Raw genomic sequence first — 15219 nt, 5'->3', positions numbered from 1 at the left:
TGTCGGTTCTATCTCCACATTCTATATTACTTTATGCTGTTTACAAGGTTCATTAGAAGGTAAATCAGCTCAGTTTATGTGAATTATTAAGATTACAATACCCTCCAGACTGCTCCAGATCGTTTGACCAAACTCCATTTCAACAGCGGGTGTTTTATGGTAGGGCCATATTTTATCACAGTAAAAACTTTATTTACACCATCACTGAGACTCTGTACTGATTCACTTAAATCTACAGTTAAAACACACAAACATACGCCATTTACTCAATAACATCATTAACTAACCTGTGATGAACTATTTGCCAAAGATGGACACATATTGACTGTCCAAGTCCCACAGGTTTACATTTTTACCCTGTCTGCAGATTGCCTAAAGCCACAGATAATTTCTTTTATTGTCCTTTGTTGATTAGGAAAGTAAAGAAATCCTTTGACGTGCAAAATGCACCTTCTAGGCATAGTACCACTAGGCACTTTTACAGCGCTTGTTTCACTCAAAAGGGGGCGTGGGTGTTCTGAAGACAAGAAAGTAATGGTTGCTGTCATCTATATGATATGATTTATAACAGTAGAGTGTGTGTTGAGAAATTTTTAACCCACAAACTACAAATTTTAATAAATTTGTTAAGTTCAATTTTGAAGTTTTTCATCACAGTACAGTCATATAATTCAGTTTATAGCTCAAATACACTTTTTAGGGTGTAGTACCTCTTTAAAGTTCAACATACAAGAGCAGAGACAGTTCCGGTTTGGTGTCCAACAACAGAAACAGAAAAATATTTATTTATTTTAAATTAAAAAAAATGAAATATATTACAATGAAATAAAATTTTAAATACTGTGGTAGGCAGATGTACAGTGATGGACATTAATAAACTAATTTAGACAGCTAAGAACAATATGTTAGACAGACAGTCTAACATATTCATTAGCGCAGTTAGTGCGCTAATGAATACTGTATACTATAAAATATATGTATAAAATCAGCTTTAAAGGCCTAGGTTTTGTGTTTTTTGTTCCTAATGATCTTGTAATCTTATGTATCCCTAATAATTGTTTTGCTTTTGTATATGTATGTATGTGTTTGTGTACATATATTTTAAATCTCAACAGACCAACGTTATAAACAGTGATGTAAATGTAAGAGCCACGGGGCATGGAGAGGCAACGTTGACCGTAAGTTTTACATTTAAAAAAAATATATACTGTATAACAAAACTATTTTTTTAACCAGTTAAAATTTTTCAGCAAAGTTGAGTCACGAAAATAACCAAAAGTAGAGTAGAGAGAGTAGAATACGTGTACAATATCTATGGGATATTTTGTTGAACAGGATTTCAAGTCTATTGGATAATGAATTGAAGGGTGGGAGTTAACCATTAAGTGTTGTTAGGAAGGTACATTTTTCCTTAGAAATATTGTACAATGAATGTTTTTTAGGATATAAATATATGTTAAGCAATAAGTAAATTATCTTTTAAAATTAGATTTTGAATTTATCTTAGGCCCTCTTTGAGGTCCTGACAGTTGGCACTGTTTTAAGATGTACTTTCATCTATGTGACAGATGGTGTCGGTGTATTACACTCTGCCTAAAGAAAGGGACAGTGACTGTCAGAAGTTTAACTTGTCAGTGCAGCTCATCCCAGGTAATTTGGTGTCCTCTGTCTCTTATGGTTTGTTTGTCTGTTTTTCTTTTATTGCCAAGTATTTTTCTTGTGTGAGAAAGTGTTCATCAAATATTTTGCTCCTGCAGAGAAAATGGATGAAGATGAGAAGATATACAAGTTGAGAATAGATGTTATGTAAGTACAATGAATGAGTTTTAACAGGAATATGGATTTATATTTATACTACTACTTATATTTAACTTCTCCCTACTCTATTTTCGATTCATACCCTTGTGCCCCAAATTGTTGCATTTTGCTGCTCTCTGCTTCCATAAAGGGTTTGGCTTTGCTTTCTTCTTCTCACCCATATTCTGTCCATTTTCTGTACAGGTTTAAGGACAATAGGCACGATGCAACCATGTCAGTTTTGGATATTGGCTTCTTAACTGGCTTCACTGCTAACACAAATGACCTGAACTTAGTAAGAGCTTATATACACACAAACATACACAACAGGGTCAGACTGTTACAGCTCAGGAAATACAGGATTAGACTGAAATGAAGACAAAGCAGATTGACTTAAAATATTTATTTCAGAAATAGCTTACTGTAGGCAGACAAAACTTGGACAGTTGGATGGACAGACAGAGGAATGAAGGCAGTGGATTGGTATACGTAAGGAGTGGCTGATCAGAGAATGAGGTGCAGGTGGGGAAGTGGGCAGGGAAGCTCAGGTGATTGCAGGGAAAATGGAAGTGGCAGGATCTGGAATGGATGGAGAAAAGTCTGGGAGCATCTGGTGGACAGGTAAAGAATGACACTGAGGGGTCCTGGGGAAGTGGAGATAGAGAGGGACAGAAAGGTGGACATGTGATATAGACAGGCTTCGTTGTGTTTGTACTAATCAGTAACACTGACTTTTAAACCTTGTGTTTGTGTGTGGGTGTGTGTGTGTAGTTGTCCAGGGGACGTGCCCGCACCATTGCAAAATATGAGATGAACACAGTCCTGTCAGAAAGACGCTCACTCATCATCTACCTGGACAAGGTAAGGCTTTCTTCGCTCCGTCCCCTTTTTCTCTCAGGTTACTTTATCAACTTTATTCAATTAATTAAAGTTTTATTGACAAGCACATTCAAAGATGAATTCTTAATGCTGATATTTCAAGGTCTGCTATTGTGTATGTCATAGCAAAAAAACAGCTGAAATTAAATTGTGTTTCTCTCACACACGCAATGTATCCTGGTTTGACATTTCTCCACAGGTTTCTCACACTCAACCAGAGGAGATCACTTTTAGGATCCATCAGCAGATGAGAGTGGGCATCTTACAACCAGCTGCTGTGTCTGTCTATGAATACAATAACCGTGAGTCTCAGAGACACTTAGAAACAAGTGCAACCACAGACAGACATTTATCAACAACTGATCATGCCTGAACCAAGAAATATTTTTTTGTCTGTCGCCTTCAAAACAACAAGGACTGTTCCAAAAACATTTGAATATTTTCTGATCTGCCAACACCATGGTTATGTTTTGGTTTGCCCAGTCACATATTCATGTGGCAAACAGGGAATTGTTTGCCAATGTGATCAATAAAAATAATTATAAATCAAAAGAAGGATACTATGGAATACAGTTTAGGAAATTATTATATATTTAATATGAAACTCTTATATTTTAGATTTAGTGTAATATTCTGTACAGATTTTACTTCAAGACAGCTGAGTCATGCCCATACAAGCTGGAAGGGCACATGCCCCACCAGATTTTTGATATCTTTTTTTTATAATCTTTTTTTTAATAATATGTAATTACAGTCATTATATATTCAGGCCCGGTTCTACGAGGGTGCAAATATGCATTGTACCCTGAGTTTAATAATTTGCACCCATAATGTCAAGCACAAGGTGGTCTTATAGGCACACAGACTGTATGGGTGTCTCCATGCGCACCTTCTAATTTGGTAAAAACTTTATTAGATATAGATCATAGGTGGCGATCATTAAATACTGTATCAAAATAAAACACTGATTTGGTGAAACCGCTTGTATTATTATAACCTATTTGACTGATGCTACTTTAGTAATAATTATCATGTATCTCACCTCGTACATGGTCATATAGTTCAGTAATTAATGTTACACAACAGCGTTTGCATTGCATTGTGTTTCATGGATAAAACATGATGCTATGTTTGCCAAAACAGAAAGTTGGATGAGGCTATGATAAGCCCTGGTAACTGGATATCTGGATACCATTCTGCTGTGTGTAAAGCTCTGTATGGTTGTATTGTAGCAGCCTGCTGTTGTTTTCAGCCGATTTAATGAAGGTAAACTCAGCGAACGGTCATGTGTAAAGACACTGCGCTCTGGCGTGGCACTTAAGACAACTTGACATATCCGCCCATGCCTTCAGATGCTGCAGAGACTTCACAAACTGAAGGAGAAGTTTTTTATACAATATAAAGCAGTTCATATATATATATTCATTCAATAATTCCCTAAAGGACATGTCATAGGATACATTTAGACACATTTAAGATATTTAATGTACATTTGCTGATATACTGTGATGCTATGATCAACCATCACAATATATTTTTCAAATATCTTTCTTTCTTGTTGCAGCAACACCTTGTGTAAAGTTCTACCACCCAGAGAGGACATCTGGACAGCTTCTGCAGCTCTGTAGAAATGATGTATGCAGATGTGCTGAAGGTAAAACAAGATGACCTAAACTGTCTACATATAAATGTGTTAAATCGGAAACTCTTGATGGGACTCACTGAAAAACAACAGCAACATTACATTGAGGTTCTGGTTGGTTCTGTTTAAAAATCTGTAACCTATTTTTTTTATTTCATACCTTGCTTCTTTTTAAGTGGAACAAGAAATCAGCCAAATTAAAATCAACAGTTCTCAGGTTAGAGGAGACCTGGGGCTGGGTATGACATCTTGAATGTAGGGTCACGCGTCAGTCGCTAAATATTTTAGGAATACATTTGATTATTATCATTATTATTTCAAAAACTGTCAAAAAACACCTCTTACCTCCTTTTAAAGGTCCAGTGTGTAGCATCTAGCGGTGTAGTGGTAGACTGTAACTCATACTCACACTCAGGAGTGTTTAGTTTGTCCCTTCTGGCCACGGAAGGCGACTTGTAGCATCTCTAGATAAAAACAGTTAATTCCAAAGTAACAAAAACATAAGAATTTCTATATTCAGCTGATTATAAACTAATGAAAGCCTACTTTGGGATATTCTATTCTATTTCTGCCAATAGAGCCTCCTAAATGTTACACACTAGACCTTTTAACATAAGTGAAACTAATTCAACAAAGCAATACTTTAAACAATGTATAAGAAACACATCCTTCCCTGTAATCTGACTGAATTGCCCTTTTATTTCACTTTAGTTAAATACTTGGTGGCGGGATTGGCAGTGCGTCCTATAAACGAATAAATTCAAAGGTGGTGTGTGACGTAATGCTGTAAAGCGTTATGCACTCCACGCAGGAGATCATACCCACTCCCAAGTCACATAGAGAACAGGCGTTAAGGGTGCGGAGTAGGAATGAAAAAGGCGCCATTCTCCCTATATCTCCCTATTAAATGTCAGTGTTGCATAAAAGAAATTATTCTGAAGGAATTATTTTAAGGTATAATAGTTGCATAATGTTGCCTGTAAGGTGGAGGTAGAAGAGCTGGGGTGACTGATTGACTATTGAGCAGGATCTTTGCTTTAGTGGGTGCAGGATTTAAATCCCCTTCAATTGCATGTTAGGTCAGGGCTAGAGAATAGCGTCAAAGGCCTCTGTAGATTTCATAGCACAGCCTGATACCCACTGCAGGGCCTTCTTGGTGGCATGCAACTTAATGCCCAAAACTACTACTGTGCTCACTGGGATATGCCTATCATGTAGTTTGCATTTAACCTCTGCCATTATTTAAATGTCCAAAGGCTCAGTGTAAGATTTATGTACTGCTTAGTGCCCTCAGAAATTCCCACAATTGAACATGTCTATGACGATTTAATGAAGGTAAACTCAGCGAACGGTCATGTGTAAAGACACTGTGCTTTGGCGTCTGAAATTACACACAGGCCTACGGACATGCTTGTGCTCTTTTGAGTCATCAGTTGTGTGTTTACTTTGTGCCTACTGTGTATTTCCAGAGAACTGTAGTATGCAGAAAAGGGGCAACATCGACAAAGATGATCGTATAGCTAAGGCTAGTGAGGTCACAACGACCAGCCGAATAGATTTTGGTAAGTGTGTGTGTGTTTGTGTGAGTGAGTGAATGAGAAAGAAAGCAAGTCAGCTAAAATCTGCAACTTGTCTCCTCACAGTGTACAAAGTCAGAGTGGAAAATTTTACAGATGGTTTGTCCACTGACATTTACACAACGCGGATAGTGAAAGTCATTAAAGAAGGTGGGTGTGAATCTCTTTTTTCCTTTATGGCCCTTTTCAATTTTCCCCTATAGTGTTTCTAGACAAACAGAAAAGTCCTTTGCCATTTATACATGAGATGTTCAGGAATACGGCAGAAATTTAAAAATGTTGCACATGTAGTTGTTTTATAACTACAGAAAGTTAAAACGCTCATAAAAAAGGGGCGTTTTTCTGACTTTTAACAATTTGACCTTTCTGACTTTTAATTTTCCGTAGAGTAATGTTTCTTAAAGTGACAGAATAATGCCAAACAGGCAGAAAAGTTGCTGACCATTTATGCATGACTTGATGTGCAATGTGTTTGTGAGTAATGCAACATATAAACAGTAATGCTCCTATATAACTGATGTTCTCTTGTGTTATTTTTTCTAACTATATATTTTAATTACAGGAACTTATGATGTGGGTCTTCTGGGTGAACTGTGCATTTTCCTCAGTCATCCGCACTGCAGACAAGCTTTGGATTTGAGAACTGGAAAAACCTACCTTATCATGGGTGCATTCAAAGATATTCACAAAGACGACCAGACTCAGTCGTAAGTTTGTTCTTTGCGTGCGTCTCCCTCATAATATTGTACTATGTATCTACAGACATTTTTTTTACTGTTTTTTCTGCTTTCAGTCACTTCATACAGGTACGGGTTCTTGAGTAAACCAAGTTTGTCTCATTTGACGTGGTTCCTGATTAATATAGGGAGATGATCAAATCATCTTAAAGACACAAGAAACGTGCACTGAAAAAAACTTATTTTGTATTGTATAGTAGTTTTCTGCATAAATGATGCATAGAATAATCTTAGTCTTACTGTAACCAAGCATCCTGTGTTTCCCTAATTGTGTAAACTTAAGGTGTAACTGCACACCCAAATTCTGATAGATCCCTCTCTCCCAGCATATTTAAAAAAATGCAGCACTAACACGCATAAAGATAAGGAGACACCAAGCAGACACACATTCATGGCCCCTATTTGTAAAAGGTTCTGTGAGTTAGCTGTATTGTAGCTAAGCAGGTGGCAGAGTGGCCCTCCAGTGTGCTTGTTTCTGTGTGAGAGTGTCAGTATGCAGCTCTCGCCCTGCTGTCTATCATGGAATCATCATGAAGGGAAAGTATGCTGTTCAGTGGTGCTTAAAAACAGAATAATACTGAGTGTAGGGGTAATAAAAAATTGTGTAAACTGTAAAAGATGCATCTCGAGCAGCATACATTTGAAAATTAGTACAGTTCCACAGACTCTACTCAAGGTTAGGGGCTGAGGGAGGTTGGTGCCGCCTACCTCTGATTAGAGGGCGTTAACACTCTTTTGTAATATGTAATGATGTAAAGCAGTCCAAAATAGTTGGCTATATGTCAGCATTGGCCTTGCAAGGTTCACAATGATTTAGTAGAGGTCATGTTGAGGCAATTTCAACCGATGAAATATAAATGTTCATAAATTTGGTAAGAATTTCAGTATTAGTGCAGTCATATAATTCACAGTTCAAAACAAAAAAGTCCAAATTTCTTAATTGTATATGTTGTTATTTTTTTAAAAGATTTTGTTTTGTAACACACCACATGAAATAAACCCCTCCCTACCTTCGTCTCCCCTCCCAGTCAGTCAAGAGTTGAATCCTACTATCTTGTCAGTCCCTTTATACACCATGAAAATAAAAAAAAATGAAAATAAATGTGAGACTTGTAACTGCAAGGAGTCTGTGCTGATATATTATAGGAAGTTCAGTTTAGAAAGAGAAAGATACACATGGTGGCAGATATGGGAAAGGAGTGGAACATTAAAGATCTGAGACGGAGCAAACAATTCAGAGGGCTTTATTTAAATAGTTAAATCTTCATCATCTGGTATTGTGACTTTAGTGGATCATAACATATTGGGTTTGGAATTAATCTGCAGTTATTCCAATTTAAGATAAGACCAAACGTTTCTATGGAGTTCTGGAGCCATGACAAAGGCTAAAATGTGGCCTACAACAGGCTAAAATCAAGACTCAAATGAGCCTCGATCACCCGTGGCCCCTACCGGCTGGTTTAAAGGGAGTGAGATATAAAACAGAGCATTCAATAAAATAGGTTTTGCAACCACAAGAGGTCTTTGAGCATAGAGTCATAAATGTGCAAAAAAAATATTAGGCTGACGGGTCCTTTAGTATGTGAGATTCGCTGCGGACAGATACACACACGGAACACACGACCAAACGCATGATGTGACTAGTACAAAACAGGTCTTTGCTCTGAAGCAAAAACATACATTTGTACTAGTGATATATGATATTTTTGATTTTTGTAATGCAAAAAATATGTGCAATGGATTATAACAATGGCCTATGAACAAATTGTTGGCAGCATGAAGACCCAATGTATTCTTGTCTCTGCTTTCCTCAGGTATCAGTATATGCTTGGTGAGAATACCTGGGTCGAGTACTGGCCCACAGAAGCAGAGTGTCAGACTGAAGAACACGGATCTACTTGTGTGGGCATGGATCAGCTGGTCAAACGCACACTCTTTGAATGTCTGTATTAATGAAACTGAAGAAAATAAAAAGGTGTTTTGAATTGCGTTTGTTTTACATTACTCTCATGTACACATTTGATTACATAAAATATGAGAAGTAAAAAACTACACTACATGTCTGTTTAAGCTGAATGTTGTTATGCAAATATGTTTTTGATTTTTACATATTTTGTACAATAATCACAATAACACAACAGTAGTGCTTAGTGTTCCAGTAAAATAAACATATAAATAATGTTTTATTCATTATTGCTGGGCAGTACTAAACGATTGCCAGACCTTATAATATTTCTAAGCATGTAAAAAAATCTCAGGGCTTCATATATATTCACTCAAGCCCTGTAAAACATTTTTGATTACATCAAGTGACTTATGTCTGGCTGCCAGGTTGAGTGTTAGAGGGATCACAGGACAACTGCAATGGTATAAATGGTGCTATACTTAAACAGAATACTGGACAAGAAAAAGCTGCATGCTTTAACCAATATGCTTTGGATATTAAAAGGTATATCAGGCAATTGAAGCCAGTGGATTAATGTGGTTTTCTGTTGCCAGCCTGCCGTAGTTTAATTATTTCCATCAAAAGCAGGCAACCATTCACCATTATAAAAGATGACTATGGAGTTCAACTTGGTTGTTAAGTTTCTTTGAGTTTAACTGGATGAGACAGGAGTGGGCGGATATAAAGGTGCAGGAGGAGGGAGGTGAGGGTATAAAAGGAGAGTGTGCAGAGCTGGAGTCTCCAGTAACAGCAGATATGTAGATGTGTATGTGCTACCTGCATGCATGTAGAGGGTAGCTGCAACATGCAAAAAGATTTGTGTGTATTGTGCAGGAAGCACAAATATTAGTTCAGTCAGGACCACTTTTGTCAAAATAACTTTTATTCCAAAGCAGAATATTACATTTTGCGGTATGGCTCTGTATGAGAACTGTCAACGACGAAATGATCAATACGTTAGCTTACCTGTTGACTGTACGGTACGACTGAGACAAACAGCGGCTGCTGGGCTCAGGCTGAGGCTGCTGTTTGGTTGAGCTGGTCAGGGTCTCAGGTTTGTATCTATCGAAGCTTTATTTGCATTAAAAGACAAGTTTATGTTCTGCGTGTGACGTATGGATTGTTGTTGGAGTAATATTTATTATTGTATGATGACGCTGCAGACGCGTACACCGCCTGTAATTCTGATCATAGTTATGAGTGATGTCTGCGTGCAAGTTGTGTGCGCCAAAAAATTGTAAGTAATTTGTTGTAGAACGGATATGGTACTGTTGTTGAATATGTTTGTAGATTTAGAGCCCTGAGGTAAATGTTTTGACATGATCCGTCTCGTGCCGTAGACATCGCCGATTCCTCTGGACATTGCAAACTCACTGAAATCATGTCGTTAGAAGTATTCAAGTTTCATGGACGTTTGTTTGGAGAAAGTTGCAGGTATTTGAATGTAGTGTGAATGCCTTGTTTTAGCATTACAAGATTAAAGACCGTCCACACAAGAGAAGGGACCGGAGGAGTGGATTGGTGTGAGGCATCCACACCGCGTAACGCGATGGAAATTTATAAAGGTTCATTGTGATCTGTGACGGTTTGCGCGTTAAAGAAGAAGAACATAACATTTCTTAGTGAATGAAGATCAATTTCAATTAGGCGGAGCTATTGTGGCGGTAGTATTGTCTTGAAGTATAGTTGGTGTCGTGTACAAGGTGCGCGCGCTGCTGCATTTGGAGTGTCCGGTACCATGAACTATGTATTCTGGAGCGGTGTTCCATTAACCGGTGCGATAGAAACTTGGAAAGTGTCAGCCACCCGCAGCCAACGGAACACATACGGTGGTCTGGTGTGTACGGATTTGAGCTGCCTAGTTTTCTGATTTTAGACACTTTTGCAGGTTACCGTAATATCCTAGGAAGGTCTCAAGACGGCAGGTTGGAAATGTCGAAAAGAACACAAGCTTTCTGAGAGAAGATTGATTCTGAGGTGGGTTGTAGAAACCTGGTGCGGCCTCACGGCGGGGTATCGTTACGCGTGGCGCGAATGGACAAACAAAGAGTTCACTTTTGTTGTGTATGTATTGTTATGTTTCTTGTTTGGTGTAAGTCAAGAGTTTTGTACTGGTTGGCAGCTGCCGTGTGTAGATTCTCTAATCCATAGCACTGGTCGTTATTGAAATGATAAAGTTTGAGAGTACTACAAAATAAAGTTTCGCCCCCCACAAACAAGAAAACACAATACAAAAAGTGGATGCCTACTTTCAAAGTAAAAAGTTCAAAAGTCATTTATCTATGGATCTTATGAAAAACACAGTTAGTTAGTATCTGGTAAGAAGACTTCTCTGTGTGTGTGTAGTGTCAGTGTGTGATGTAAGTTCGGACGTAGTGGAAAGAAGTGGAGGGTGGCAGGTTCACAGCAACCCACAGTGTCTACTCATGCAGATTATAAGGTAAACAGAGAATATGGGTAGAGTAAGGGGGCCTCGTCTTAACATGTTAATCTAATTTATAATATATTTAATCGAAACAAACAGATTCCACTTGTAATATATTTTTACTTAAGAACCATTTGGAAACAAATTAGAAGATTTTACTTTTTAGGACTGGCCCAGTTTGGAGGTTAAGCTGCGAATATTGAGGCACCCCTTCTTCATACAGATGGAAAGTCAAGAGTTTCAGACAAAATCGTTAAGCATATCAACAGCTACGATTATAGTATGAAGTATACTTTGCTTTTGTTGGAGGAGAGTTTAGAGATTGGATCTTGAAATTGGTAGTTTAGTGGTTACGATTTTATCTGATATCATTTTGTAAAATTTGTATTAGCCCTCTTGTGAATAAACAAATTTTTGCACTTAGGATTTTAAGATAATTGTTTGTGAAGGAGAGGAGGATAGTACAGCCTAGGGGAATATTGGTTCATGCCATGAAGGTCGAAAAAAGGGCATTCAGTACTACTTAAAGAAGTGCAGGATTAAGATACTATAACATTTCTCACCATATACTGTGACGCGCAGTCGACTTAGTCAAATTAATCTTCGATTATTATACTCTCAGATCTTTTTTTTCGCTTACAAGGCACAAAACCTACAGTCCGAATTAAAAGTAATATTTAGTGAAACAGATTTTTTTAACTTGATGTCAAATATCAAAATCATGAGCGGTAAAAGGGGAGGCAGAGTGGAAGAAAGAGCCATCATAGACCTTAAACAAACTCTTGACCTGGAGGGGGTTCATTAATATTGGTGATGTCGGAATAGTGCTAGCGGATGAACATGGGTAAGAGACAGTGTTTGCGCTGCTTAAGCGATTAGCTTAATTGGTTCCGCTGTTGCAAAATGCGTCATGACAGATCACACACGCGCTGCGTTTGTTTTTTGGTTCAGAAGCACAAACAATAGGCGTTTGAGAGAGAGTGCTTAAAGTGTTTGGTTAATATTTCAAGCGAAAGCGGACATACGCCTCACTGAACCTTGTAAAGTTTCCATTTCGTCAGAAGGAGGAACTACCTTCATTATGCAGAACATTTGGCCAGCCGCATGACAGTTCATTTGCAGGTACTGTCGCGGGTGTTATGATTACATACAGTTTAGCGCACAAGTGAGTAAGCGAAGCAGCAGTACGCTAGACGGGACAATTGAGTATTATTGCCCGAAAGGCTAATTCACTGCTACCTGAATGCACAAAAGTTGCATGTTTTTTTAATATCAAGTATTAGTTTTAATTTTATTAATTCTTAGATCCTCCATATATTTTTCTGGTAGGGAGATGATAAAGACTCTGCAGACCAAGAATACATGCCCAACAGAGACGAGTTTAAGCACAATTTCTGATTCACTGCTTGGCTATGGGGTTGAAGAAGAGCAATCTGATCAGCAGCCTGGAACATGAACATGCAGGCCTATCAGGCGTAGTTGGACTAGTTTCAGTCAGACCACTGACTTCAACGAACGTAACATGTTTGCACCCTGTGTATGGGAAACAGGCCAGAAGACTCATGTAGTGATGGTGACTAAACCTCCTGGTAGCGGTCGAATACCTAAAACTCCAACCCAAGGACCAGCTGTGGCACAAAGGAGGGAGGGGAAGGAAAAAAAAATATGAAGGGATTCCTGGAGGAGGTTGGAAGTGATGACAATGAAGAATAAACGGCTAGTGTAGATGGCGGGCATTTTGGTTCGAACCGCAGCTAGCAAACTGTAGAGAACCCCGTAGGCAAATTTACGATGCGTAGGCTCCTAGGTGCGTGTGAAGAAAAATGGCCCCTCTCAGTAATAACCATGAAGATCAGATCAGTGATTTTCCATAATAGCCATAGTTTATACATGCAGCATAACCCATTCATAGAAACCGTCCAGAATGCTGGGAAGTAACAATGCTACTATATGAACCCCTTATCATGTGGGCTCCGCTATCCCCATCTGCAATTCAATAATACACAGCTAATCTAGAAACCCAACATAGGACCAGCCCTCATAATTTGATGGATTTTAGTTGTATGAATTCTGGTGGTTCTGTATAGCCTCGGAACAATGAACCAAAGTTCCTCCAATATATGTGCCATAAATGTAGTATATTGCACGGAAAAGCAAAACATGTAAGCGATAGTGTGTCTCAGTAATAGCTTATCTCCATCGTTTTTCAAAAGTATTCTTCTATAATTAGGAGTGTTTCACATATGAATAAGAATAAGACAGGTATCTTTCAAGTAAGACTCCTTTTGGTCATGATCCTGTAACAACAAGATGATTCTAGACGTAAATATAGGTGCAAGTAGAGTTTGTGGTGAATTCGCTAAGTGGTCATTTAAATACTATTGTGGTGTGTGGTTGAATGTGTGTAGTGCTCGCGCTGCCTCCTTTCCCCTAGTGGTGTGTCGCAATGCAGAGCCCTTGCCGCACCGCACCCCAGCGGGCCCCATGCCTTTTATGAGATGTCGGGATCCAGACGAGTTGAAAGTTCAGCATGCTATTTGGATGATGAGAGATTTGTGTGAACAGTTTCCGCTATCCCAAACGTGCAAGTAATTAGGACCCACTTCTTAGAAGCCCATTGGGGAGAAGGAGAGAGTAACTAATGTTTGGAAAAAACATTAAAATGTTATATAACAATTGGTTGATTTAGCCAGTTAAAAAAGGGTTGTTTCTTGGTTTATGGAAGATGAGTTAGTTTGTTGTGGTTGGTGTGGTATGTTGCGAGACGCCAGAAATGGGGACAAGGTATTGCCTCTCGTGGAAGCACAGAAGGGATGTTACAGTTATATGTGTTTCGAGCTATTTCTTGTAAAAGAGAAATGGATAATGTTTCTAACTTACTTCCAATGTGGATTTTGTGTCCGATTTCGAATGGTGTAGGAAAGTGTAATCATGGCTTGCATTAGTTTTGATAATGTCCTGCTACCAATAGTGCGCACAGGTAATTTGTCCAATTTTTTTCAGAAACTTGATTGGCAACCTATAAAACAGAGTACTCACCAACAAGGCAAAGCCAGCAGATGTTGATCGTATCCTCAAGGGAGTGGCGTCAAATAGGAAACATCATCATGGAATGATCGGTAGAAATGTTGATGTACAAAGATCACTAGTACAAGGGAACAAAATCGCCACTAACTTCCGCTCAATACTGGCTTTTGTATAAATTATCAGAAATAATACATAGATACAAACTGCGCGCACAGGAGTGCGCACCTTCTGTGTGGGATAGGCCTAGAGGGAAGAGCTACTCGTCCTCCCACCAGACACTATTAGTAAAAAAATGCATACCAGTGATGCTCCCCTGAAATATATGACATATGTGGGAAAATTTTGGGAGGGTGACAGGTCATGACTAACCATTCCTAAATATTTGGCAAAAAGGTTAGAGATTGAGAGCTTGTCACTAATATTCTAATGAAAGATATCACAACATATGATTCCGGCCCTGTCCATGTTACACTTTATTTTTTCTTCTTTTTTCTGATGGTCATAGTTGAGGTTCAATCGCCAATAAGACAGACGCTCCCGATAGGCAGCTGCCTCTTTTAGCGCCTCTGCTTTGCCTGTATGAGGACACAGCGGCGCTGGATTTTATCTGATAACCAGAAACTATAGTGTCCCGGACAGCGGCCTGAGCGAAAAAGATACGAGATAGGTAAAATATGGTACAGGGCCGGCCCGCTCCTGTGACGTAACAGGTTGTCGCGTAGGACAGGTGGGATTGGGATGCTACCCAGGTCGCAAGACAATAACTTTATGTTTTATTGGGGCGAAACTCCTCACTCAAGAACGCTTTCCTAACCTCACACTCCTGCACTTAGAGTCAATACGAATTGGTGTTCATTTGATCTCTATTAAGCTAATCCGGTGGATTAACCCCTATGTCCTATCCACCGCAGCCGGCCACTGTTCTGGCATGCAAAACTATGGGACTAAATGATATATGAAACTGAAGACCAAGCAAAACAGTAACCAAATAGATCTATCAAGCTAACAGAAGCTCGTAGTGTGTTTACAAACACAGTCCCCCACCCTCATACCATCATATCGCACAAACACAACTACCATCCACTGTCCAAATGTACAGGAATCCAATATTTATCGTACTGCGGGCAAACAATAAAATCACTCCAATTTATAAAATATACACACACATACATCTTATGTCAAACTGACCA

The 15219-nt window shown here is 38.7% G+C and overlaps 2 protein-coding genes across 2 annotated transcripts in view; one reads left to right on the top strand and one right to left on the bottom strand.

Moving 5' to 3' along the window:
• LOC118326569 (complement C3-like) overlaps window positions 1-9562 on the top strand; it is a gene marked incomplete in the record, with an annotated part of 27432 nt that extends 17870 nt beyond the window's left edge. Inside the window, 11 exon segments of the mRNA XM_035659587.1 lie at window positions 1116-1178; window positions 1569-1650; window positions 1758-1806; window positions 2002-2092; window positions 2569-2658; window positions 2876-2978; window positions 4241-4330; window positions 5788-5880; window positions 5962-6045; window positions 6458-6602; window positions 8447-9562. Coding sequence (XP_035515480.1) covers window positions 1116-1178; window positions 1569-1650; window positions 1758-1806; window positions 2002-2092; window positions 2569-2658; window positions 2876-2978; window positions 4241-4330; window positions 5788-5880; window positions 5962-6045; window positions 6458-6602; window positions 8447-8585 — 1029 coding nt within the window.
• Window positions 9563-14528: 4966 nt separating this feature from the next.
• LOC118326568 (complement C3-like) overlaps window positions 14529-15219 on the bottom strand; it is a 3787-nt gene continuing 3096 nt past the window's right edge. The window contains exon 7 of the mRNA XM_035659586.1: window positions 14529-14672. Coding sequence (XP_035515479.1) covers window positions 14529-14672 — 144 coding nt within the window. The remainder of the gene's footprint in view (window positions 14673-15219) is intronic.

The sequence above is a fragment of the Morone saxatilis genome, unplaced genomic scaffold (genome assembly GCF_004916995.1).
Source record: "Morone saxatilis isolate NCDOM2014 unplaced genomic scaffold, NCSU_SB_2.0 Contig17, whole genome shotgun sequence".
NCBI classification, from domain to species: Eukaryota; Metazoa; Chordata; class Actinopteri; family Moronidae; genus Morone; species Morone saxatilis.
Note: the sequence above shows the minus strand (reverse complement) of the source record. Positions and strands in the feature narration are given on the sequence as shown.